This window comes from Haliaeetus albicilla, chromosome 28 (assembly GCF_947461875.1).
Source record: "Haliaeetus albicilla chromosome 28, bHalAlb1.1, whole genome shotgun sequence".
Taxonomy (NCBI): Eukaryota; Metazoa; Chordata; class Aves; order Accipitriformes; family Accipitridae; genus Haliaeetus; species Haliaeetus albicilla.
Genome location: NC_091510.1, coordinates 14,570,291 through 14,597,888, shown reverse-complemented (window position 1 = coordinate 14,597,888; position 27,598 = coordinate 14,570,291). Strand labels below are relative to the sequence as shown.

Here is a 27,598-nt window from a genome sequence, read left to right as displayed (position 1 = left end):
TCAATAGTCCATTTGGAGAACCTATGGATCAACTTAATTTTTAAAAGTTTGATGTTGCACTCTGCAGTGGGAAAGTGATTGAAAAAGGTGGCCAGAGGAACGTGCTCGTTCCCGTATTTATTTTTCTGTTCTTTCTGCACCTTCTTGTCTGCTGTATCATCAGGTTCAGCTGCTGGCTCCAAAACTGTCATATTTTGTTCTCCCTAATTGCCTATTACAGAATAAAAATATAACTATTGTTTTATGGCACTCGAGCACCGAAGAGCTTGTTCTGTTGTGTTGCCACAGTGGGCAACGCTGGGCAATAACTAAATTTTATGTGCAAAATAAGTGTATTTTCTTGGAGCGACTGCTTTTCTGCAGACCTCCTTTGGAGAGGGCACTTTTTCAGGCAGCCTTTCAAAGGTCAATACCTTCCTGGTGAAGGCAATTCCGATGTAAAACATTTTGACAGCTCTCGTCTCGCTTACTTGTGAAAGAGGCTGGCTCTGCCCCCGCTGTGCAGATGTTGGATTTGGGGCTGGCCAGAGCAGAACACTTAACCCCTCACCCCCCAAAAGTCACGTTGAGACGGAATAACTCTCATTATTTCCCTTCTTGGTTAACGAGGTGAAACGAGCAGCTGCTCCCTCCCTCCCAGCTATTTAATTGCTTTTAATTTCGGGTCTGACTCTACGCGTGCACATAGAGCCCTCGCAGATTTTGGCACATGGGGGGGTACTGAGCGTGATTTTGGGGGTCACTATCCCATGTTGATTTAAGGGGGGGTGGGGGGGCGGGGGGGGCCGCAACGCGCCCTTTGGGCGCGTTGCGGCCCCCCCCGCCCCCCACCCCCCCAAAATATTGCACCTTGCCCAACACCCGCTATTAATCCGGACTAGCCCTCCCCACAGCAAATCTCCCAGGCTAGATAATCCCCTTGCAAGCTGTCCCTTCCAACCCCCCCCTCCCCAGAGGGACCTGAATTAGGTCACCCGAGTTGCCATTTGCATTTTTTTAAATTTTTTTTTTTTTTTTTAATAGAGGGGGATGCTCCCTCCTATCCCCCATCCCTAGAGGAGGCGGGGAAGGGAGGCGGGGAAGCTTTAGCCGATGGCAGCGACTCCCCGGCGGCGTATGCCAGCGGCAGGCGGGCGATGGCGAGGAGCAGGGCGATTTCCGAATATACCGAGGCCGAAGATAAGAGCCTGCGGTTGGGTTTTCTCCTTATCGCCGCCGGGTTGTTCTCCCTCTTGGGTTTGGGTTGTTGCTGGTTACGGCCGGCCTTGCAGGAGCGGGGGGGAGGCAGCTCGGCTAATTGCACCGTGCTGGCGGTACGGCAGCTCGGGGAACGGTTTTTTTGTACCTTCTCTTGCGGGACGGCCTGCCGAGGGACAGCCCGCTACCCCTGCCTCCAGGTCCTGGTCCGCACCTCCCGCTCCTCAGCCCCCGCTCTGCTCCATGAGGACGAACGACAGCTCCGCACCAACCCCAAGGTGAGATCCCCCCCCCGCTCCCCAAATTAGGGGTCCCGCAGGGTAAAACCTCGCACCCCCCCACCCATCCCACCACCCCCCCGGGACTGGGTGCCATCTCATCGCCTCCCACCTTTGGGGTGTCCGCGTCCCCCACAACCGCCCTCCGCAAGGGTTTGTCCGTGGGCGAAGTGGCGGAGCATCCCTCCAAAATGCCCCGGTGCTGTTACTCAGCAAAAAGTGTGTACATATAGTATACACATACAAATACCATACGTGCTATGTCTGCGTATACATATGGCATGTGGATATACTGCATGTGTATACATACAGCACATATATATACACACACAGCATGCACAGCATACCACAGGACTATATCTATAGTACATTATGTACATACGCACATGCTATACATATATATTTTTTTCCCAAAGAACCCCAGCCCTAGATTATCCTTCCCACAGCCCCCACACACACCCCGCTGCTGCTCCCCCTCTGCCCCGCCGGCAGCCCCGGGATGCCGGTGGGAAACGGGGGAGAAACTCCTGCTGCTGGTGAGGGGGGTCTGTCCGCCCAAACGGGGACCGATGAGGTGGTTGCGCTGCCTGTCCCGGAGGGTGAGGGGCTTCCCAGAGCAGCTCCCTGAAGTGCAAGGAGGAATTTTAATGGAGATGCTGCCGCCGGGGAGAGGGCTGCGCTGAAACAGAAGTTTCCTCGGTGCTGTTTTCATTCTTAAACTTTTCCATCCCCCGCATGAAAACGGACCAAACAGAAGTGTCTTTAAAGTTGCATCTTCTAGCAAACTAGGAGAGTCTGAAGGCAATGCGTGACTTGTGCTTTTTTTCTTTCTTTAAAGGCAGTTATTCTGCTTTGTCCTTTTTCTTTTCACACTGGCTAAAGACTGCCTTGCCAGCACGCTGCCTGCATGGAGGTGATTTTCTTAAGCGGCTTCCAGAAAATAAAAAAACGTGGCAGAATCCCCCCCCCCCCCTCTCCCTGAAGGAACCTGAAATCAGGAGTGTATTTGGAGAAGCAAATCTCAGCTCACCGCCAGAGAGGTGGCTGTAGCACGGTGCCAAGGACCGCGCTGAGCAGGATGCTGGGCTCTGCGTGCAGGGGCTGGGGAGCAGACTTGCGTGTCCAGTTTTGGGAAGTGCAGCCTCGTATCTCCGCAGTCACAGTTACAGCGGTGTGGATCTGTCCCTTGGAAGGTGGATTAAATTGCAAGCTTGGGGTTTAGGGGTCGCTTTTTTTTTTCCTGTGGCAGCTTGTGGGCTCGGAAGGGTGGTCGGGACAAAAATCAGCAGAGCAAGAAGCAAAGCGGTGAGTCTGACAGGATTCGGATTAAATTGTTGGCACCGCTCAGGAGCGATGGGCGATGAAGCTGCAGTGCTGGACGGTGCCTGACAGCAAAGCGGACAAAATGTTGGCTTGTGAGGGAGCTTTGCAAACTTCTCCTTTCCCTGGGAGTCCTGCTGCCAGGCTCCCCATGGAGAGGGCCGTGGTTTCGGAGAGGTGCACCCTGAGCACCCAGCTGTCCAAGCACCAGGACTTCCCCATAACCCCCCTCCATCTTCACAAGGGCTGGGGGTAGTTGGTAAAACGCTCTTTTGACGTGGGGTGAAGATGCCGTGTTGCTGCAGAGGTTGCAGCGTGGCTGTCCCTGAGCACGGCCCAACGGCCCCGCTGTGGCCGTCTCCAGCAGGGATGGGAACTGGGAACTGGGAGGTGAGCCATGCCACCAGCACGCCTGGGCTCAGCAGCTCTCGCAGCATCCTCAGTTTCAGCAGAGGCTTTCGAACTGGGCTGCAACCCCAACGTCTCTCTGAGTAGTCGGAGTGGTTTATTTTGGGGTTTTTTTCTTGATCCCCTCTTCTCCCGCCTTTCTGGAAGCCTGGTGGGAAAAGGAAGATTGCAATTTCTGCAGGGAGGCACCCAGACCTTCAGAAGCGATGCCTGTAAATGTCACTCAGGAGCCTGATTGAATTTAACAATTAATAAGGAAACTGAGGGCTGTGTGTTGGCAGCACGTTGTGCTTGCGTCCTGTTACCCATTTTCTCTAGCTTGCACCTTGCATCTCTAGGTGTGGGCTGTTTACCCTGGGATATTGGTTGCTGAGGACTGAATCTGATTTATCAGATGAGACCAAGCAGAAAGGATGCATTTTTTGATGTGTCTGCATTCTCTGGTAGTAACTGAATTTAACTAAGTGGAAAACAACATAGAAAAAAAAATGCGCTCCGATTATTTTCCTTACCTTAAGCAGCTTACGTAAAACCAATACAAAATAAGATGAAAAGTTGTTTAGGTCTTATTAGGAAAACATATGCTTTTAAAGGAATGACGTATGTATAGGTGTCACATTGGTTTTCCCTTTTTTCCTCAAGTTTAATGTCTGTGTAGCTGAGCAGTTATATTCTCCTTTTAATTTTTGTCCTAAAGTCTCACCATCTTTAAAAGCTTTCAGGATTTTATGCTGAAATAGATTAGCTGTACCAACAGAGTAGGAATCTGCTGGATTTAATACTTGGGATCCAGTACGTCTTTATGAATGAACACTTAAGAAGCCATTAACCTTTCCCCTTTCCATTACCTTCTTGCAGCATGCTCACTTGTGTTCATGCAATTAGACATACAACATGCTAATCAGTTCCAACTAACTAAAAGGAAAAAAAAAATGGACCAATTTTGTTTTGAACAGTCTTTAAATTTTACATTCTGTTCAGCTGCTTCTGTGTGTGGGGTAGCGATTCTTCCTGGTAAATCAATAGTGCAGAAAAGGCGTAGTTCAGGTTCCTTACAACACACAACAACACTGAATCAGTTGGCAGCTTCACTCCACCCCCAAAATCCCCAGTGTATCGGACTAAAAATGTTCTACTTTCCATAGTAGAGTGGGCTGGCGTATAAACATATGGGCAGCTACGAATAGGTCTGTTCTAGCGAGGTCTAGCTGCAGGAGAAAGAAATCTTTTTTTTTTTTTCTCTCGCTTCCTAAGATAATCACACCATTGTCCAGCCCAGGATTCATTTTAGCTCTTAAAAGATTATATAGCTGGGTCAGAGTTAATCCAGAAATGTATATATAAAGCACCAGACACGATTACATTCGTGTTCAGTCTGAGTGATTTGTGGATTTCTTTTTTTCTTTTCTTTTTTTTTTTTCTTTAATTGCTGTCTCAGAGGAAGAAATTTCAGCAGAGTGATGGTAGCCTTTCTTCAGCTGCCTTGATAGCAATAATAATCTCTGAGATAAGGCTTAAGGGAGATTAATTCTAAAGTCAATTTGTCGCTATCGTTCTGGCCATCGAGTGCGTCGGCGGCGCATCGAGCCAGCGCGGGGGCCAGGCTGGAGATTTGGTTGGGTAAAATGACAGGAGAGTATGTCACCTGCTAAAAGATCTGCTTTCTGGCTTTTTAGGCTGTTCCCTTTCTATGCTTAAAGTTAAGTGTAGGGCTGGAAGAACTTGCCCGCCGTTTTGTTGAAGAAACTTTTAGGGGAGTGACTGGTGAGCCTGACGTTGGCCGCTGCTCAGCGGGACCCGGTTCTGCCCGTCCCCATCCCCGGGCAGGGTGCGGAGCAGGCGGCCGCTGCTCCTCGCCTGCGCTGACGGATGCAGGTGAGGCCCAGACGTGATGCTCAGCTCCAGCTCCCTCCGTACAGTCAGCTGGGAGGGGGGCATTTTTTTTGTACTAAAGGAGCGAGCCCCCCCGCTCATCTCTTGCCACAGCGGGATGGTTGTGGCAGCGCTTCTTCCCTTCGGGGCCGTGAAGATAACCCAGTAACGCGCAGGGATGCTCACACACAAAGTTAGGAGAAGCTCATACGCTGCTTGGTTGGTGGGTTGACGCTGGCTGGATGCCCCAGGTGCCCAGCAAAGCCGCTCTATCCCTCCCCTCCTCAGCTGGACAGGGGAGAGAGAAAATGTAAGAAAAAGCTCATGATTCAAGACAAGGACAGGGAGAGATCACTCACCAATTACTGTCATGGGCAAAACAGACCCAACTTGGGGAAAAATTAATTTAATTTATTACCAGTCAAATCAAAGTCGGATAATAAGAAAGCAACCCAAAACTTAAAACACCTTCCCCCCACCCGTCCCTTCTTCCCAGGCTCAACTTCACTCCTGATTTCTCTCCCTCCTTTCCCCAGCAGGGCAGGGGGACAGGGAATGGGGGTTGGGGTCAGTTCCTCACCCCTTGTCTCTGCCGCTCCTTCCTCCTCGGGGGGGGGAAGGACTCCTCACTCGTCCCCTGCTCCAGTGTGGGGTCCCTCCTGCAGGAGACAGTCCTTCACGAACTGCTCCAGCATGGGTCCCTTCCCCGGGCTGCAGTCCTTCAGGCACAGCCTGCTCCAGCGTGGGTCCCCCGTGGGGTCCCAAGTCCTGCCAGCAAACCTGCTCCAGCGTGGGCTCCTCTCTCCACAGATCCGCAGGTCCTGCCAGGAGTCTGCTCCAGCACAGGCTTCCCATGGGGTCCCAGCCTCCTTTGGGCATCCCCCTGCTCCAGCGTGGGGTCCTCCCCGGGCTGCAGGTGGAGATCTGCTCCACCGTGGACCTCCCTGGGCTGCAGGGGGACAGCCTGCCTCACCGTGGTCTTCTTCCCCATGGGCTGCAGGGGAATCTCTGCTCCAGCACCTGGAGCATCTCCTCCCCCTCCTTCTCCACTGACCTGGGGGTCTGCGGGGTTGGTGCTTTCACTCCTCTCTCCAGCTGCAGGTGCACAGGGTTTTTTTCCCCCCTCTTCTTAAATACATTCTCCCAGAGGCGCTACCCATCACTGACGGGCTCGGCCTTGGCCAGCGGCGGGTCCGTCTTGGAGCTGGCTGGCATGGGCTCTGTCAGACGTGCGGGAAGCTTCTAGCAGCTTCTCTCAGAAGCCACCCCTGTAGCTCCCTCCACTACCCAAACCTTGCCATGCAAACTCAATATGCTTGGAGATCAGGAGCCAGAAATTGTTGGCTTTAGTGGTGCATAGTACTTTTGTAATGATACTTATCTAGAGCGTCCTTTCCACTCCTTCCTTTCATCACAAGCTTCCCAACCTGGGCGGCACACGATGTGGGGGCTCTCTGCCACGTCAAGCAAATGGTAGGTGCTGTGTCCTGTAGTTCACCAGCAGGCAGGAGGATGGTCCTTGAGAAGTCGCTTGGAGACTGAGGCTGGAGAGTTGCTTCTTAGTGCCATTGGTTTGTCTTCTGACTTGCTTCTACTTTGGGCCCTTACGTCTATTTGCATTTGAGACTTTCTTGGTCTCATCTTGTAGACAGTGTCTTCCAGGTTTGCGAGAGCTTCCCTCAGAACCTACCAAGTCTGGCTTCTTTTTCATAAAAATGTGGCTGAATTAGGCAAGAATTAGTCTTTGACAAGCATGAAATGCAACCTGGAAGCTGAACCATGGTCAAGAGTTCACACCTCTGTCCCTTCTCCATGCTATGGAAGAATACCTGCTCCGGTGAAGTGTTCAGAAGGACCGGGAATTTTCCCAGGCATCTGCAGAGACACCAGAGTGGGAGCAGCCAGCAGCAAACACAGATACAAATCTTAGAAAACCTTGGTGTAAAGGTATATCAGCTGTTTGCCTGACATTTTTACTGAATTGAATCCTGAGTCATCTATCCAAACACTGGCTTTGATTGAAGGGGGAATATTATTAGCCTGATACTGATTTTGAGCTGTGTAATTGAGACAGTATTTGAATTACATAATAATTTTATCGTTGCTATGACATAGCGTAGGAGGTGCAATTATGGCACCGTGTACCAATAGATCTGCTGAAAAGGCCTCCGCTCCATTAGATTTATTCTGAATGTCTAATCTTAAGTCTATTCTCCAACTCCATTGTAACTTGTTAAAGAAAAAAAGGTCAAAGAAATATAGAGTGGGACTCTTCCACTGAAAATGGATGTTGCTGTGCGAGCTGCAGTTGAGCACAAGGCGTCCTAGCTTGCTTTCAAACACTCGGCGGTTGTTTATGTTTTGATGGTAGGATTTCATGCCGTGTCTTGTGGAGGAGGACTGTGGAATTAACCTTTCAGAAACTGCCTGTTGCCAAAGCGGGAGGTCATTTCAGGTTCATCCACCAACTCATGGCAGCGAAAGTTGCCAGGTTATGATTCCCTTTTATCCTCCTGCTGACTATGCTTTGGAGGGTGGTACAGCTGATCAAGCAAAGTCCCCAAGAAGTGTGCTTGGGAGGCTGAGAAAAGAGAGATTCACCACCTACATGGATCAGAAGGGGCCAAAATGAACATCAGGTTGGTGGGAACTGTGCCGGCATCCCAGGGAGGCAAACAAGCTCCGGCGTTTGTGCAGCAGGCGGTAAGCCCACATTGGAGTGGGACCTTGGGCGTTCACTGTGGCTCAAGGCCTTCATCATGTTGAGGAGATGTTTCAGCGTGACCCTTGAGATTCCGATGATGAGGATTTTGCCTTGGGCAGGGACCACTCCTCTCTTCGAGGCTGTTAATCCTCGACAGGCTCAAGCAGTGGGGTCTCATAGATTTATGGCAAGCCCCTGGGTGTCTCCTTTGTGTTTTCCACGTGAAGATAAAGAAGAAGAGAAGGAAATGAATCCAGCCTGTTTTCTGTGAGCTGCCGTTGGGATTACTTGTGTGAAGAGTGGTGTGAATTTTGGGTTATGGAGAGCACATTCACTGTTGTTCCCAACTTCCAGGTGTCCCTCCCGTAGGTACCGGTGGTACTCCCATGCACTGTCTTGCCTTGGCACGGGGAAAGACAGACATGTTGATCGGGGAAGCTGTCTGTGGGCCCCTTTACATCTTCCAAACCAAGCAAAATCCCTGTCCTGAAAAACTCCATTTTTTATAGCTTCATACTGAGCTAAAAGCATGGGGACTGATGTCAAAAATTTTGAAGCCCTCTGTGATGGCGCTGTTGTTGGAGACTGCTACAGCTTGCTACTTCTCCGTCCAGATGGACATCTCTTGGGAAAAAGAGATCTCTGCAGTTGTTTCTAAGCCTGAAACTCAGGATGGAGATAAACAACGGTTCACCAGGTTGTGAACTTTGTGAAGGATTCAAGTAATATTTGGTGGAAGTGAAAGGTCTCTGAAGGACCTGGAGGAGGTTTGGCCAGCAGAAGACTGGTGAGGCGGTCACCCTTTGATAGCAGAGGACAGGAGTAAGCTCAGCCGCAAGGAATAAACATTTCAGAGGAGAAGAAAGCAGCTGTGTACTAGAGCTGGTGCCAAAGACAAAGGAGTTTTCGAGATCACTGAGGAAATTTAGGCAGAGGAATGTCTATTGGTACCTAGTTGTTTTGCCTGGTCCTGCATTTTGTGTGCCGGCTAACTAGGGGCTGGTCTGGGGGGCTCTGGGTAAAGCCTGTTTACTTCTGCTCTCTTGTATCCCTGTATTGCAAGAGCGTACCTAAAGGTTGGGGGCTTGGGGAAGAGCAGGGTGTAGGTTACAGTCAGACGTAGGCAGTGGGTGTCCAACGGGTGGGACGTGGTACCGTTCCCACAGCAGGATCTGCAAGGCTTCATGAAGAAAAACACCAGAGTGGAGAGGGTTGGGAGTGCCGGATACTGGGCCGAGCTGGGAGAACCAGGAGGGGCCAGGTGGGACAGTGCGGCACGTAGGTGGCTCTCAGGGGGACAGCACAGAACCAGCATTGCCCTGGGGTATCTTCATCCTGAATCTGCTGACTCCATCCGGCTGCTGCACAGATGTGTTTGTGCGCTGGGAGCGTGGAGGAAAGAGGAGTGTGGCTGATGCTTCCAAAGTACACAACCAAACCAAAACTATTGCTGGCCAAGGAATATTATCTAAGATGGAAATAATTGCGTGTGATAAATCCTGCATTCTGATTCCTGAAGCAGAGCGGTGTTGCTGCTCGTTTCTGTCCTTTGTCGTCAGCAGCGGAACAATTCTTGTTTAGAGTCATCTGACCAGGGATCTAAAGGGAGCTCTGGGCCGTGGCAACACCAGATGTGGGCCCATGTGAAAACGGGGGGCCATGTGAAAACAGGGGCCCTTGCACGCGAAAAAGGCAAGTTTCAGCTTGGAAGCAACAAGCAAGACCTTGCAGATTCTTCCAGTCTGAAGCACAGAAGCTACAGGCAGCAATTGTAAGTGCTGACAGAAGTGGTCAGGTTTTACATCATCAGGCTAATAAAATCCTGAGATTTCTCCCATCCCCATGGAATGGCAAAGATCCAAGCTGTTGTATGGTGGGGATGGACGTGTAGGTCTGTGCAGCTTGGGTAGAGCGTGCAGCTGGGGGCACGTAGACCCCTGTGGAACCTCCCTGGGTGGGAAGGGAGAGGAAGCACTCACTAGGCACAGTGGGTCACGGTGATCTTTATTTTGGGGTTAGCGAGGGTATCTCTCTCCTTGTTGTTATTGCCTTCAGGATACTGGGAAGAAACTCACGTTGTGAACATATGTGGGAATCCCTTTAGGGGCTTCCCGCACCCTGCACCTCCTGCTTCCTCATCCTACCGAAGTAGGAGGCTTTTTAGCTACCTTCAGAGTCCCTGTTTTCTGCTTGCAGCTCCCAATTTTAAAGGAATTAAAAATCTGTGTGTGCACCTGGAGCCTTGCTGTCTGTGCATCCTCCAGGGTGAAAAGCCTTTATGTTATCCTAGGATCAGTTAAGCTGTGTTACTCAGTTTGGTTCAACACCTCCTGTAACAATCTCCCGTATGGATGCCTGGTAACAATAGGAGGGACTGTGCTTGGACGCTGAGATCCAGATACCACCAGCCTTGGATTCAGTGGGCTACTTGTTTTTTTCGTGTTTAACTCCCTGTGGCTAGGAGGGAAGGGTGCTGCGTCAAAGGCGAGACTTGCAAACGAGGTATGTGCGTTACGTGTGACCCCGAGTGGAGCCTCGGAAAGCCCGGTCCCAAGTGCTGGGGGAGGAACTCGCCCTTGATCTCTTTGGGCTTTGAAGCAGATGTCTGAGGGTGAGATCTGCAGATAGCTCAGCTGCACGCTCAACTCTTGTTGACTTCTATACAGCAGAAGCAGATGCTGAACCTTTCCGCCGAAGTGGGGCTTTGAACTTTCTGTGCTTGTTTCCCCGTGTTGTAACAGTGGAAGAATACCTGTCTCTTGCCAACGGATATCAGCCAGTTATCAGATATCACATCATCTGGGAAAGCTTGCTGGAATATTTTGGTTATTAACATGGTGCTAAACAAAACTTGTGATTACATGCCTCACTGAAAATAGGAAGTAATTCGAATCCAATCCATGCAGCTGGCTAAGAATACATCAAAATGAAACGATCATTTTTCCATTCATCATGCAAAAACCCAAGGTATTATGTGGCAGGTTGGTTTGATAATGGAACAAAACATGATAAAGCCTTTATTTTATTTCTGAATGCTGGCATCTTCTTTTCCAGTACCTGCATGGAGTAACTAGCAATTGCAGCCAAGTATAGCTAACTTTTCTTTTTTGTTTCTTTGGAGCTTGTACTTACTATTCTTTGTCCGTTTCAGTCACGCTGGTATTATGAGGAAAATGCAGAGAAAGTGATGCCCTGCGTTCTCGAGCGCAGAAGTAACTCTGTTTTGCAATGTGTGTTGGCAGTGTTCGTACATCCCTCCCTGCGCAAGAGATGATCAGGAGAACTCTGAGAACGTCACGTACAAGCAGAAATACTGGAAAGAGAAAGTGGGTTCGCAACCATTTACATGCTATTTTAACCAGCACTTGAGGTGAGTAATCTAGATTTGCATAGGCAGAAGTGCTTATGCATCTGTTTAACAGCTGTTGATTGGTTCTGTTTGAAAATACATATAAATGCATGCATATGTATATACACCTCCCCCATGTAGTGATGTGGTTTATCACACAGAGTTTAGTGCAGAACTTTTTGCAAGACAACTCTACCAATGAAAAGCTACATAGAAAGAGGAGAAGCGGTTTTACCTCTTGAAGTAAAAATATAGAACTCTGAGGAATGTTTCCCTTAAAACATGTCATTTTATGGCAAAAAGCATCTTGGCTTTTAACACTCAGATGGCAAATTTCTGGCTTGGATATGAATGTTCCTGCCCTCCGTGGAAGAGAAATCCTACTGTGTTCATGAGGGGCTGGAAGAAAAGGGGAGATCAGAAAATAGTACAAACCAACTCGGGAATTGTGCTCATGGAGGATTAACGAGTCAGATACATGTAATAAATGTTCACAGAACTGCCAGTTTTCATACATGCTTGTAGAGTAGAAAGCTGTCACTTAAAGCATCTCCTCTTCTGTCTCAATTCTTACTTTTACTACCGACATCGATGTGACTTACATGTGTATAAGGATGACGTGTGGTTTCCTTCCTCCAGTAAATGGGAAGAGGAGGGAGTCCTTTTGCCTGTTTCTGATGATGATGATGATGTGCCGGGAAATAAAAGGTGATGTGGCAGCAGCAACTTGCTGTTACTGCAGCGTGCAGGCTCTCTGGGAGGACTTGGGCGAACAGCAATGATTGGGATGATAGGTCCATGTAGACAGGGAGGTGGAAAGAGAATATTTAAAATCTCCAGATCAGCCAATGTTTTATGGGGTTTAGACTCCAATTCTGGGGGCATATGACACTTGCTTAATTAGGTCAGCATGAGTACTTTTGATACAGCCGGGGTTACTGTTCTTGGTTGCTGAGTTAAGTACTTAAATAAATATCTGCCACATCAGGGACTAAAGGAGGAGGTTGGTCCAACTCCACCAGTACCTGGAAGATAAACAGACGAGGGAGACCTAGGTGGGAAGAGCTCGGTGCTTCCTGCTGCAATTCAGGGCTCAGTGTGGGAGCGTTGGCATCAGATGTTTAAGTTTATTAAGATGCACAGGGGGAAAAGGGATGTCAGCGTGTGCAAGGACCTTGAAGGAACCAGGTTGCCGGAGCAGGGTGGCAGGCAGAGAGATGCCCAACTCTTCTGTGGGTGCCCCGCTGCGTGCCTTGGGGGCTTCAGGTTTGTCCTGGGCTGGCTGTGATTGTTGTCCCCTCCCAGGAGAGACCACAGACCCAGACGGCGTGCCCAGGGTGACAGTCCGTTGTCCCCGGTCAACTCTTTGCAGAGGGAAACCACTGATGCTTTGTAGCACAAACTAGTTGTTTCTTGTAGTGGGGAAAGAAGCACCATCTACAGCGTGCAGAGGTTAAAACTTAGGGCACTGGTGCGGTGACATCAGGCCTGGCAGGGACCTTCTCGGAGCTGCTTTGGTTCACCAAGTGCCAATGCTTGGGTCTGCAAACCAGGAGCCGAGTGATGATTTTGGCTTCTCTGGGCAGGGAGGTGCTGCCGAGACCTGGGACCTGCAGCGGCCGCTGCCTGAGTGAGCAGGAGAGTTAGAAACGTGGGATCTGCTGCAGGAGATGTCATGGCTAGGATTCACCTGAGCTGGTGTGGACAGGGTTCTGTGGAAGTTAGCTTTTATAGTCAGTGGAAAGAAATAGGAGCTTTTCGTCTTATCCCCAAATAAATGCCTAATATAGGCCAGCTGCCCAGAGATTATTTCTTTCCTGTAAAGGAGCCTAGGGTGATGTGCTTGGGTGCAGGCACCCAGCTGGTAGGTGTCCAGAGCCAGGGGAGCTGGTTCTCACATCACATCTACAGGTGAAGCAAAGGCAAAATTTTTCTGAGGCTACATACTGCCTAGGGTCTGTCACTTAAGTAGGTTGACACCGAGGAATTGTGCAGCACTCAGGCAAGGTTTTTTCCTTACAGTTGCTGCATCCCATACTGCTAAATGTTCTTGCCAAATGCAACGGCTGCCTTGAAACGCTGCCTTTTGCTGATCATACAACAATTTATGTACAGCAGAAGAGAGGCTTGCTGCCAGAGACATCTGAAGATAGTCTAAGCTGGAATGCGTACACCATCTATTTTCTTCTGGAGATAGGAATGAGCTTTGAGACATAAGTTTTGCTGACTAGGAATGTGCTTGCTTAGGTATACTTTTAGAGCTATGATGACTAAACAGCTTGTGAAGCAGTAAAAAAACCATACAAAGTGAGGGAAAAATCTGTGCACTTCAAAATAGAAGTGCCCATATTTTCAGTCAGTATTTTTTTAACTGTGTGGATGAGCTAACTCTTCTGTGTCTGTCTGTACAAAACATAGAGACTATAGTGGTAGGTTCCTTAGGGAGAGTAGTATTTGCAATATTAATACTCTCTCTTCTGAAGCAGCAGAATAGAATTCTAGGTAAATATCTAGGCAATGAATGAACATCACCTCCTCTTCATCAAACTTAGTTTAACCTCATTCTCAGGATTGTTGCTGCATGCAGAACGCAGTTAGGTAACACCTCCCTTCAGTTTTGTGGGGCACATTTCAACAGGCTGCTTTGAAAAGAAGAAAGTGTTGCCATTTGTACAGCTCAAAGTTATACAAAAGGGGTGAGAAGCAGACCACATGCAAACAAGGGTCACACCAGCATGGCCTAAAGCGGGAGGTCTGCAGGAATGGGTGGGATGGGGGAGACCCTGTCCCTTTATTTCTTCACCTTCCAGGTCTCATTGACATAGAATCATAGACTGGTTTGGGTTGGAAGACACCTTAAAGATCACCTAGTTCCCACCCCCCTGCCATGGGCAGGGACACCTTCCACTAGACCAGGTTGCCCAAAGCCCCATCCAACCTGGCCTTGGACACTGCGAGGGATGGGGCAGCCACACCATCAACAAGAACAAAAAGAGAAACCAAGATCTCCATCAGCTCAGACCCCTCAGTCTCATGCCGTGCAGAGACAGGCAGAGAAACATATGTCAAGTCATTTCTTATTAGGGGTTCATTTATGTGCCATTATTGCTTTTTAACTCTGGGTTTGAACGGTATGGCGAGAACGCTCTGCAGTTCCTTTGCCGCAGCGCAGCAGATGAGCCAGCCCGGCTTTAAACTTTTCTGTGTTTGCTGCAGGATGCCGTACACAAATCCACCTGAGATATGAAGAGCAAACACTGTCTAGTGATTAGCAACCACCTGTACAGCGTTGGGGCACCCTGCAGGCCATTTATCTGGGAATAATTATCTGCAGAAGCCAAGGATGCTCAGGTAGTAGAGCTGCTCATTCATAAATGGTGGAACAGAAATCTTGGTTTGCTCTGGTACTTCCCAAAGCTTTCCAAATAAATTCCCTACAGTCAGAAGACGGTGTTGCTATTTTGCATCCTTTCTTTTCCTGTATCACCTGCGGAGCAGTGCTCAGCCCCAAGAGGGAAAGGACTTTACTGTCAGTAAGATATAGCACTGCCCCTGCGTGCAGCCCTCCAGCTGAGCTCTGTGTCTTGCAACAACAGGGGAAAAAAATACTGATGAGTGCTTGTCAGAGGGAAGGGATGTGAATAATTGTGGGCAAAGTAAGCGTATGCAGATTGCAAACATCTTTAAATCCAGATTGTTTGAATAAAAAAAAAATATTTGTAAGGTTTCCCCATCCCATGCCCCCGCCTCTGTCAGCTTCCGCTGTGTGACATAAATTGCATGGTGTGGCGCCTAAGTGATGACTGAAATGTTGACGTGCCTGTAACTTTTTGGTCCTACATGACTTTCTGGTAACCCCTGCACTGCAATTTTTCCTATCGTGTTCAGTTGTTGCTCCGGAGGCTCCGCTTTACCCTGTGTCTTTCTAAACTGCTTGGCAGTGCCTAACAGGGCTGGGTTGCATAATGCAACAACTAATCCAGTTACCCCTGGTCAAAGCCCCACGAGGCTCCAGCCCTGAGCTCAAAGTCCTGCTAAAAATAGGTACTGGTCTCACCTTTTACCAACGAAAACAAAATTCCTCCTTTCATTGTCTGTTCAGCAGAACCAGGTCTGGATGCCTGAGCATCGAGTATTCAGGTGTTTTTTCCCCCTTTTGTCCCACTAGGTCTCTCTCTTGCCCCTGCCACTGTTTTGTCCACTGGTAACTGGTGTTAGGAGGTTGGGTGCATCCCCTCGAGAGGCTTTGCATTTACTGGGGAGCTAAATGGCAGCATCGCTAGAAATGAGAGATGGTCCATAACTGAGCTTAGGGGGGATATGTGCAACCCCTCTGGTCAACATCTTTGAACTGAAGTATTAGATGGAAGTCACAGAGCAAAGATGGATTTATCAAATGCACTATACTTGCAGGGACAAGGCAAAATCTTTAATTTTGCCTGCTGATTTTCACAGGGAAAAACCCCACATTTCCAGGCATGACATACCTCCTTTGGGTTCGGCATCGCTGCCTCAGCACCAGGGGAGTGATGCTGGGGGGGCTTCCAGCAAAGCCGCATCCTTGTTGTGAGAGGGTTTTCCCTAGAGATGGGGACACCTTCCCTTTTCTGTTTCCAAGCCAAACAACAAGCCTTCAGACTCTGGGAACAGGCAGGTCACCTCTACAAAAGTAGCAAGAAAACGTCAAAACTGCAGTTTTGATTCATGCTGACCTTGCCACACAAAACCAAAACAGTTATGTTACCGTGCTTTGAGTGTCCTGATAGCTATTTATTTTTCTTCCCGAGGAAAGGGGTTGTTTGCTGTAGAAGTACAGCCCTCTCTCTTCTCTTCTTTTTGCTGCTTGCTTGTGAAATACATGTTTCTCCCTTCCCCCCGCCACCATCCCCTCAGTTTAATCCAGAGATTTCAGCTAAAATTTTCTGCTCCTTTGCCCTGTCTCTAGTGTTCCCGGGCGGCCGCAGTATTTTCCTGCTGCTGTGTGCTTCTGTTCCATGGGATAACCACCTCAAGGCTCCTTCTCCTGAAGGTCCCACGGGGTGTCTGGTTTCTGACTTTGCTCTCTTGGTGACACTCTCGGTCTGTGCTTGGCAGGACAACTATCTCTGTGTGTGTATTTCTGATTCAAAAACATGCGGGGCGGCTCTCTTGTATTAATCGCTGTGTAAGCCTCCGAGCAAAAGCCAAAGGTTTTTGTGCCAGGACGGATCCAGATCGCGCTGATCCTTGAGGAGGGGCTGATGCAGCACCCCGGTAACAAGCTCAGCCCCCAGCAGGATTGCTGCAGCACGGCTGCGTCCCGCGGGCCAAGCAGGGCTTCTGCAGTCCTGGCTGGGTCCTCTCTACACGCACATTTTGTTCCTTATCCCTCAGGGCTGGTTGCAGGACGGCTTAGGAGTTGTTCCCGGGATGTCCCCAAGCCCTCTGCAGACTGAGGTGTCGGAGGACAGCTGCCTCGCGCACCTCGCCGGTTCCTTTGGGGGCTCACCGGTGGGGGGTGGCCGTTCTGCTCTGTCCTAGAATTCATTTTTCTTCGGGAGGTGGAGGATAGCTCTTCCCCGAAACTGATGCTGTCACCTGAGGATAAGAAACAGCCCGGCAGAAGTGAAATCCAGCTGCTGTGGGCTAACCTGTTAATTAATCACTAGTGAGTTTGCTATGTTTAATTCATCTGATTAATTCTGATTCCAACTCCCTTTATCTCCTAATTTTTCCCTGGTCTTTTGTTTTGGACCTTACAGATCTCACATGAAATACCTAATTTTTTTTTAGCCTGGCACAGATCACCTAAAAACAAACACAAACCCATTTATTCTTCAGGTTTTTAGGCAGGCAGCCCCCCAGGCCCTCACTCCCTCTGCCCACCGTGCCAGTCCCTGGCTGCTGAGCCAGGACTTGCAAGTCCAGCTTTGCAAACCCCCCCCTTGTGCCTCCGTCCCCCTCTTTCCAAGGAGCAAAAGAAAACGTGGGGATGAGCCCAGTTACCTCATTGTTGCAGGGCGCAGCACGTGGGGCCACCGCGACCCCCCCAAGCCCCTGGGGTTACCTCTGTGCATCTTCTGTGGGGTTGCGGCCGTCCTGCCGCAGGGGATGTCTGGCCGCCTGGCCCCCCGCTCCTTGGACCGCTCTTGCCGTGGATTTGCAAGTCCAGTATAACCCATGTGCCGCTGGGGTGTTTTTCCCGGTCAGGGGGATTCTCCTCTGCTTGGATGGTCCTTCTCAGGTCATGCTGGGCAACTCGGCCGCGTGGGCTTTCTGCCGGCACCGGCCCTGGGCTACGGCAGCAGGGTGGTGGGCTCGGGGTTGTGAGGGTGCAGCAGGGCTGATTTTTTCCCTCCTCCCTTTGGAAGCTGTTATTTGCCGTTGACTGCAATCTCAGCACCAAAAAGCAGAGGTAAAAGGAGTAATCTTGTAAAGGAAAATAGCAAACATTTTCTTTTCCAATAACCCCTCTTCAGGTATTTCCCTCCGCTGTCAAAGCTGCGTCTCAGTGGGACCCTCCGCTGTCGTTACCCCCTCTAAGCTGTTTTCCCACTTCCCATAACTGCTGTCAGCTCCAGTGATGGATCTGCAGGGAAGGGCTCCCCAACAGCTGAGCCCAGGCTCCCATCCTCCGCTGCCTCCTCCCGCCGTCCCAGTCTCCCCAGTGCTCTCCCCTGCGCCATCCCTGCACCGGCCAGCAGACGTGGGAAAGAGGAGTTGGTCCTGATGGGAGAGGGGGGGAATCATACGGATGCAAAGAAAGGGCGTTATACGCTGCCAAAGTCGATCTCGATAAGTTTCCGTGGGCTGTTACCAGCGGATAACCAGGATGCTGTCGTTCAGGAGCGTGCAGTCTATCTGCCGGCAGCACCGTCTGCCTTTATTAGCTTTTCTCATTCTCTCCTGGGGTCCGGTGGTGCTTACCTGCACTGGAAAGTTAAGTTGGGCTAAGATAAAGTGCAGCTGAAAGCACGGTAGTTCTTCCAGAATAACCATGCAGATCAAACCAAGTAGGAGGAAGGCTCAGATTTGTCCCACCGTTTTTTTGATGCCAAGAGGCTACATCCCTTGAGCTCTCGTGTGCACCGGGTCACCCTCCAGGAGTGCTTCTCCCTCCCCTTGACTAAAGAAGGGCGTTTAATGTCTTAAAGGTGGTGCCGATAGTCATTTAATGACATATTTTTGGGGGACCCAGTCGTGACTTGATGCATTGTCCGAAGAGCCGCTGTGAGCAGTTGACAGTGAATTTCTGCCACGTAGGAGTTGCACGGGGACTCTTGCTGTAGCTAAGAATAGCAATAATACCCATCTGAACCCAAACCTCATCCTGAGGCTTCATTAAAGGCCTCTCTAAGTCTTTGACTTTTTTCCAAAAGGGAAACTCTTTTAAATTACTAAGTTGCAAGAGTTACAGTCACACCTATAATGAGTGTTTGGCATCCATCGCTGCTACCTTTGTTACAGATGTTTTCCAAAATATCTAAGGTTCAGTCAAAAGGCTATCTTGCTTTCCCCAGTCACACTTTCTTTTCTTTAACTGAATCCAATTTTCTAGTTTGTTTGCTTGCCCCTTATTTTTGAACACTTTGATTAGTATCAGCTTTAAAAAAAAATGCTTAAAATTCAATGTCGCTTGTAAGCCAAGAGCTGCGAGGATCGAATGCTGCCTACTTATGGCCTCCTTGCCAATTAGCACTCTGTTATTCACAGATGATGATACAGTAAATATGAGGGAAGGAGTATTATACCCGCTGTGAAAGGATTTTTCCGTTCGGGTGCTGTCATTATATGGCACAGGCTGGTGAGTTTGTGCCCATAAAGTTAATATTATTTTATTCAATTTATGGTCTCCACATGTGCCTGATTATGTGTCTGGAGGATTTGAGTTAAGCAGACTTCACGTGTTCCACTATTGAGTACACCTGGGTTTCTTTTGATCATTTTTTATGTTGCTGAGTTTCAACTTTTATATAGCTGAGCTGCTCATAATCAGAATCTTATTCCACTGCTTACTACACAAATAGAGGTGCACAGTGCTGGCCTTGGGGACTTGCAGGCTGGCACGGTGCAGAGGAACCTCCAGACAGCAATTTTGGGGGAGAGACCCCCAAATGTAAATGCGGGTGCAATTAAATCAGGGATCAGGTGTAGCCTGGCAGTCTGGCTCCACTGACTCCTTAAGGATGGACAAAACCCTGTAGATTTGCAGGCACCTCCATTAATTAATTAACTTCTTGGTGAAGGAAAAAGTGTTTCTGCTTGCTTTCCCTCTCGGGAATGTTTTCTTAGTGCTGCTTTCTGATCAGGACGAAGCTGTTGGCGTAAAGACAGCGCAGTCATTGCGCAGGTATCTGTTCCCATGTGCAGCACCGTTAGGAGAGCTCAGTTCCCAGATCCTGGCTGGATGAGCCTGGGTTGCGAGGATTTTTGGCTGTGAGGTTTGTTGCCCCGGGGAGCGTTGGGTAGCATTGACAAATCAATCTGGGGTGGGAGTGTTCGTTGTAAGTGAGGACCAATATGAGTCAAGGCTATATATATTTTCCTAATTAGAGAAAGTGCTGTTTCCTTCCTTTGCAGATAGTTTCCCAGCAGACTGTGTGTCTCTGGCTGTAGATGGGAAAGCAGCGGCGAAGTGCAAATGCCACGAGACTGATTTAATAACTCTTTTAAACTGCAGGGAGAACAGACAGAGCCAGAGCTGAGGAAATCCTGCCATCAGATTTCCCAACCAACTTCCCAGACTTGGAAATGGCAGACGGACACCTGAGCTTTCAGACACGTGGCACGGCTGAATTTCCAACCCTCTCGAGATGCCTCCTCCTTGCTATTCTCTTCCTCTCTCTGTTTCCCTTTGGAAACGCATAAATCCGTCACAGCCCCAGCCATGACCGTGTTAGATGCTGTTGCCAGAGGCACGGGGGGGGGGCAGATCTTCAGGGGAGGCTCCCCAAAGTGCCCCCACAGCAGCGTGCTCAAGCCCACCGAGCAGCCGGTGTTTGCCGTACCAAATCGCAGCTTATTGCTGAGGCAGCCTCTGCTGAGAAGAAGCTGAGTCGAGAGCCTCCAGCACCCCGGGGCCGGGCAGAAATCCTCCCAGGGGGAGGTTTTGTGCAGACCCCTGCCCGCCGGTGCGGCTGGGCCAGCCTGGGAGCCCAGCGGTGCGGGGCTGAGGACCAGGACTGGGTCCCCATCCAGACCCAGACCACAGCCAGGGCTTCGTCAGGAGCCTCCACGTAGCCCCATGGACACGTCAGGGCTCAAAGCTAAAAGGGAAGATTTAATTGCACTTTAAACTCTGCGCAGTGTCCGATGCTGTTTGCAGTAGATAGGTATAACTGCCGCCCGGTGTTACATTTTTGCTGGAGCTGTTTTTCAATCCACAGTGTGATATTATATCTCTCACGGCTGTTTGTGATGACCGTGACCCATGGAAGACCTAAAGTACCAATGCTTTTAATATTTTTTTTGTCTGAATGAACTTGTTAGCCTGTAAACACTGCAAGTGGAAAGCCCTCGCAGCCTGCCACGAGTGCCGGTGCTAGATGGGCAAACGAAAGCAGTGAATGAAACGGTCCGCTTAATCATTTTCTAACACTGTTGCAAATAAAACACCTTTATTGTTTCCATGGCAGGCGCTTTCCACTTATGATAAATTGATGATGCCGAGTCGATTTATATTTTCTCCCTCTTCTGTTCCTCCTCTTGGCAGGCCAGACGACGTGATGCTGAAGCGCACCCACGACGAGACCGTCCTCTTGCACTGCTTCCTCTGGCCTCTCGTTACGTTCCTGGTCGGAGTCCTCATCGTGGTCCTGACCATCTGTGCCAAGAGCTTGGCTGTCAGGGCAGAGGCGATAAAAAAGAAGAAGCATTTGTAAACGGCAAGGCTGCTGATGGCAAAGAAAAAGCTGCCAGAAGGTCTCAAGCTGGGCAACTCAACACACCTGCAGGTCTGCGGGGCACCCAGCTGCGCCTCCCACCAGGGTCTCATCTGACGGCGGAGTTGCTCTTGCCTCGGGATTATTCTTGGGAGACTGCCCCATGAAATGTCAGCTAGTCGCTTCTTCTGCTATGACAGTGAATAAGTATATTCCACCAAAAAAATCGACACTGCACCAAATACGCTGCGCGCTGTTAGTCCCCGACAGCAGCTACCCGGGTCCTAGCAGTATTGAGAGACAGTTTATCAAACCCCCCGATGATGCTCATTTCATCTCCACAAAGTCCTCTTTACTATTGTTTAATATTAGACACTTAAAATATTTACTTTATGATAGACTGTATTTCCAAAATAATAAAGTTTGGTTGTTTGGTTTTTTTTTTTTTAACCTTTGTTTTGTTTATTTTTTTTTTTTAAAGCTTTAAGACAAAAATAACACTGCTGATTTTGGTTTTTTTTTTACTGTATAGAACTTCATTTTAAAACTCAAACTTTAAATTCTCTCTAGACGAAATCTTCCATCATCACCTGATCATTGTGAAGAAATGTAGCAATCTTTCAGAAATACTTCTCCAAAAAATGAAACAGTTATTGGAAAAAGTGATTAAATACTGGATCTCATTTTATTGCCTCGGCGGTATTCAGTCCTTACAGTTTTCCTTGTCCCCTCTCAGTTACTCTCTTCACTGAGACGCTCTCAGGCTGTAAGCAGCAGGGACCTGGAGTGGTTTTACGTGAATTTACCAGGGATTTCCCCAAACAGCTGCCAAAGCGCCCGTCCCGTCCATGCGCGGGGTCCCTCCGAGGGGATGGGATGCTCCAGAAGATGCAAGGCCGGCTGCGCTCAGCATCTCGCTGGGTCGCCTCTCTCTGCTTGGCCCCGCAAATTGCCACGTACCAAGGGAGAACCAGCCCTCTCCGCTCGCTCGGTGCGGAGATTTCTGGTAGTTTCTCCCAGCACATCCGAGCCCGGAGCAGGTTCCCATCTCCTGCCCTCGGCCCCGCATCCCCGGGACCGTCCGCGTGGCTTTGTGGGGAAGAAAAGCCACACGGCTCGGGCAGCGAGTCTCTCGGCGTGCGATTACTGGCAGAGCATTGTAATCTACGCTAACAATTCCGCAATTCTAACCATGCTGTTCGTTGTGCTAAGCTCCGATATTTCCAGTATTATGTTTAAATACCTTGTGTTTCGCTGTGCTTTTAACACGTAGGAGAGGTATTTCCAGAGGACGAGGAAAGTGCTAGATTTGAAAGCCCGAAAGGTTTGTTGGCACAAGGCGCGGTGACAAACCTGCTTGTATTGCCCAGGCTCCAGCTCAGGTTAATCGTAGTCTGCATTTAAGAATTGATTTCCCTACGGCTTCTTATTTTGTAAACTAGTGCACGTTGTGGGCGTCGCGGTGCCCAGCGATGAGGGCAGCAGGGCGACTGGAGGTCATTCCCCACTCCCCTGCTTACTTGCTATAAAACTTTCCGAGAGTCCTTTGGTCCCGGTGCACTCCAGGTTAGCTATTCCTTCGAAGGAAGTTAAGGAAATCTGTCCGTGGAGGTGGGAACTTGATGCTTCTTGGCTACTGTCTATGAAAGATCTGATTAGTGTTGGTTGCAGCACTTCCAGTTCTGTGGATGAAAAGTGCTGCTTGTGTGAAAATTTCCCAACTCTCTGTTTTAAACATCACCCCTTTGGAAGTGCCTGACATTGCACACATGCGTCTGGTCGGGGGGGGTTGGTAACTATTTTTTTTTTTTTTTTTTTTTAAATATATATTATTTTTTCACACTCTGCAAATCACAGAAAGCTGCCACTGTTGGGGTGGTTTGGTTATCTGGGTTAAGGTGGTGGCAAGTTCCCCTCCTCTATTTGCTCTTGGTAGCTTCTTACAGGTAAGGGAAATAACCCTGATTTTCTGCATATATACATCCTTTTGTTTTCCCAAGGGAGAAGGAAATACACGGTGACACAGATTCATCATGGATTTTTAAGCCAGTAGCTTGGAGCTCACAAATCCAGATTAATAAAATCCTCTCTAGCTTTGCTCCAGAAGCTTTTGTGACTGAATTGTGCAGCTGATTCAGTGAGCAAAAGGCAAGAAGTGAATTGAGTTGATGCAGCTCACTTGATGGGCCATCATATCTTTAAATCTGTTAGAAAGGCCTCTGGAAGTAAGTAGTGGTTACAAGGATGATATTAAATCATCTTGCAGAGAGATTAACATCCCAAATTAAACATCCAAATTGGCGTGCAAAGACAGGCAGTAAGTATCTCCCTGGCTTGGCAGTACGTGATGCTGAGGGGAAAAAAACCCAGACAAAACCTGAAATTCACTCTTCTGTCCCAGCCTGCACCTCGTTGATTTAGAAATGTCTTTCTAATCCCCATACTTGATCGTGGAAGCTGGGGATTTCCTTCTAGCGGATTATTCGCTGATTTCCCCCTTGGCTTTGCGGATTTCCAGTTTTTGCGGCGTATTCTCTAAAGTGTATTTGCAGCCAGAGCAGCTCCTTTTTTTTCCAGACCCATCTGCAGAGTTGACTTTTGCATTTTATTCAATACTTATTTGCTATTGCTTTGAGGAATTTTGTTCCGTCGTGCTGCCTGCTGCTCCGCTTCAGTAAGACCTGCCTTCTCTTTCATGTAGTGCAATTAAATAATTTTGTTTATACAGTATCTTCCTCTGTCAGCTTCTTAGGCTCATTTTAAAAGTTGAAGTAATAGGAGCATTTTTTGTTGCATTTCTCCTGCTTTGTGTGTTTCTGTGTTGCCAGTAAAAGATGGGATTTCACAACGCATTAGGAAATTTAGCTACTGAACAAGGAGCTGAATTCAACGCTTGGAGCAGAGGAGGGATGTCACAGGGGTACCCAGGGGCAATTTAAAGGTCATTACCTGTCATTTCTGGTGTAAACGTAGCCCTTTGGCAGCGGTCCGGCACAGTCTGCTGGATTTGAAGGGCTTTTACCAGCTGGGCTCGTCGCATTATTCCATCGGAGTCCAGCTGGGAAATGTGAAAGGGGAAACGTTGGTTAATATTTAAAACCCTTTCATAGATAAGGTATAGGGGTTAAGTAACCTTGAGGATGTGTCTAATGGAGTTTGCTAGGGGTTTAGGCCTTACTTGAAAAATTAAAACTCTTTTAAACCAGGCAGCCAACACTTGTTTGGGTCTGGTACGATGCCGGGAGAGTGCGGATTGCCTGTTAACAGAAGGAACGTGCTGTGCAAGCATCTTTGCTCAGCATCGCAAATGTGGGAGCTGCCTGCCGAATCTGTGTTTCTGCAAAGTTTAGCCTAAATGACCAAAAGTATCTTAAAGCCAAGAATAAACATGTGGAAGAGGAAACACCTAGAATAGTGTTTAATAAGAAAAGAAAAAAAACTCAGGCCATGGCTTGTATTTAGGCAATCAGATGAAAGGAAGCACAGCTGAATTCCAAGTTATGAAGCCTATTGTATCATGTGAATATTTTCTTGCAGTCCCTGACAGAAATCCCATAGCCGGAGTTATCAAAAAATCAGCTTATTTCTATGTGCGATTTCTCCAAGAATCGAAAGCTGCTTTTTTTTTCTCAGCACCAAGCAGCTGCTATTCCTCCCTTAACTTTCAATCAGAAACCAATCCCTTCCCTTTCTGGCATCTTAAGAGGTTGCTACGCTGATCTGTCAAGCTAACAATCTTTGCCGCAGAAAGCATGAGCGGGAAAACCTCCAAGGGAATATGTGTGCAATTAATCATACTGCCTTGTCAGGTCACAGACCCACCGAATGAATCAACCCCAAAGTTTGGTATTTGAGAGGCTGTGCAATTTTCTTTCTGGTTTGATATGTTAGCACGAATGCCGTCATTACTTGCACGGCGTTTAATTCACAGCTCTTTGGTGGTCTAATGGTTTTAAGTCTCGTAAGCCAAGAAATTGCTTTGTGTGCATTGGATGCGTGGCTGGAGGTGCAATAAGAAGAAAAAGAATAGCCCATTAAATTATATAACTGTAATTTGGATGTAAAATTTTATTACAAAATATGTTGGCATAGCTGTAAAGTTATGTACGCACCTACAATGCACAAACAATTTGCAAAGAGCACATATAGCAATCAACCTGAAAAAACTCTCCCAGAAATGCAGTGAAAGTTACTTAAATCACCTGTGATATAGCATTTAAAAAAAAAAAAAAAATCTGCCTGTAATTTAATTTAATGACCTAATGCAGTGTTGAACATTACCTTACATAACGCCACTTTTTCATGACTTTTCAGCTAACATAAATTTTATCTCTTTATTTATTAGCATGCCAATTGCCATTCACTAAAAGCAGTTGGAAAAAATCAACTATCAAGCTCTTTCATATAACTGCTTGTTCAGCAACTGACAGCTATTGATGGTTTCTGGACAAAATACTTCAACTATTTGGACCCCAAGCAGCAGGATCAATTCAAAAAGAGATGCAAGCAGCTAATGTTTTGTTTCAAAAGCTGCCAAGAGCCAACTTTTAGGTCATTTCCATTCCCTCACTGTGGGATTAGGACAAATCCAGACTTCAGATAAGGAGCAATTTCTGACCATACCTATCAGAGCACGTGCCAATATCGAAGGCTGTGTCTTTGCAATATACGCGCGTGGCTGCATTTCGGTTCGATGAGTTCCGATGCAAGAATGCAATTTCAATGCGAGAAGCACAGACCCCCTTACACCGAAGGTTTGCGGGGCTGCAACCTGAATTTTGCAGGTCAGTTTGCTTTGAGCAGAGCCACAGCCTTTCTCCATTTGGCAGGAGAGCAGCTTTTCCGTGGCCCCTTTCCCCCCCGTTGCAGCGATCCTGTTGGGCTCGTGGTACCCCCAGGAGAGGGGCAGAGCGGACACCCCCCGAGGTCGGAGGTCGGAGAGAGCATCATCTCCGGGATGTCATATCTGGGGCTTGTTGGGGGCCTGGATATTGGGAACGCTGCCAGGGTGGGGGGCTACGGGGGGGGAGAGCACGACCGGAGAGCGCTCCCAACCGAAGGCGAATGCGAAATGCTGGAAGGGACGTAGGTTTGGCAACAAGTGAAAGCTTCGGTGGAGTTAAAAGGGCTGAACTGTCTTTTCCTGCACTATTCCTCCGAAGAATAATGTTTGAGATGATTAAAAATTAACCGTGAAATTGCCAGGAAGTCTGTTTCTAGGCAGGGGGAGACTAGTTTGGAAGGACCGAATATACAGCAATCAGTATGACTAAATGGCAGGTAGCTTGGATCCTAACTATTTTTTTTCTGAAAAATCATGACCCCCATGGCTCTGATACCAAAGGGAAAAAAAAAAAAAAAAGGAAATTCTGGAGTTAGCTAATGTCTCTTGCTTTTGATGGACTAATTTTCAATCCTTATCGAAAATATAGAGCATGTGCTATGAATCTACAAGTATCCATCGGAATAAGTTAATCACAGGCAGTAAATGATTCTGGTGTATTAAAAGCAAATAGTGTCCTGTGAACTTTGCTGCTTTTTTACAGCCAAACTGGAGACTAATGGAGACATATACGGGAAGTAATACACTGTAGGGATCATTTTAAATAATGCCTCGAGATCTTATTGAAAAAATTAATTTAGATCAGGCTGGCATCAAGCGATGGGAGATTGAAAATGGGCTGCAGAACTGTCAACACAAAGCAATAATGAACAGCGAGATACCGAGCACAGGTGTGGGGTGAGGTGTCTCAGTAGCTTTATTCATGATATGAAATGGCAAGGTAAAGGGCAAATTAATTGAATTTTTTAAAATATGCCAGATCAGGAGGTTTGCGAGCTCCAGTTTGACGGGCAGGTGATTCAACAGCAAATACAACGAGCTAAGAATATTAGCAGAAGAATAAAATGTCTTTTCTATTCCTGAAAAATACAAGGTAATAAATGAGGATGGGAGGGACAGAGCAAATATAACATTTGGTGGAGAGAAACATCTGGCAAGCAAAAATGTGACTGTAAAGCCTTCAGGTGTTAGACAGCACGCTGATGCGATCGTCGCTAGCTAACCCTGGCGTTGATGGCATTTAGCTGGTGTCTGACGCTGAAACCACAGCCTTTTCTCCAGGAGCTGTCACTCAGTGACTTCTTGGGGGAGTATGGGGCTACCATGTTGGTTTTTTTAACCTGTTTCAACCTATTTTTTTAACCTGTTTTGTTCAGAGCGATGTGTATTTCCCATTCTTTTTACATTGAAATTGCTGGGAAGTTTAGAGCAATGTTGCAGGGGTTTTCTGCAGCAATTTGGGCAGTTTCTGGTGCCTGAGGCTGTGTGTTGGGGCAGGGGATGGAGGTGAAGCCATCGCTGCTGGGCTCTGCTGGCTTCGGGTTCTGTCATTGCAGCATCAGGACCATCACACTCTTTTTTCTTTCCAGAAAGCAACATGTTTCTGCTGCAAATCGCTGCATGGCCACAGAACCCCTGTCTGAACTCTTCCCCGGGGAAAAGAGTTTGCACGACTCGGTGCAGCAAACACGACATCGCCAGGGCTGAACATCTCAAAATTCAACGGTATCAACGTCAACAGGTTTGGGGTTAGGCTGGTTTTTCCTC

General features: G+C 48.3%; 1 protein-coding gene across 1 annotated transcript; it reads left to right on the top strand.

Moving 5' to 3' along the window:
• Window positions 1-1,041: 1,041 nt before the first annotated feature.
• Window positions 1,042-21,436, top strand: KCNMB4 (potassium calcium-activated channel subfamily M regulatory beta subunit 4). Its single transcript, XM_069773268.1, has 3 exons — window positions 1,042-1,475; window positions 11,022-11,149; window positions 20,820-21,436. Exons 1-3 carry the CDS (start codon window positions 1,137-1,139, stop codon window positions 20,986-20,988), a joined length of 636 nt encoding a protein of 211 aa, XP_069629369.1. The 5' UTR covers window positions 1,042-1,136; the 3' UTR covers window positions 20,989-21,436.
• The last annotated feature ends 6,162 nt before the right edge of the window (window positions 21,437-27,598 follow it).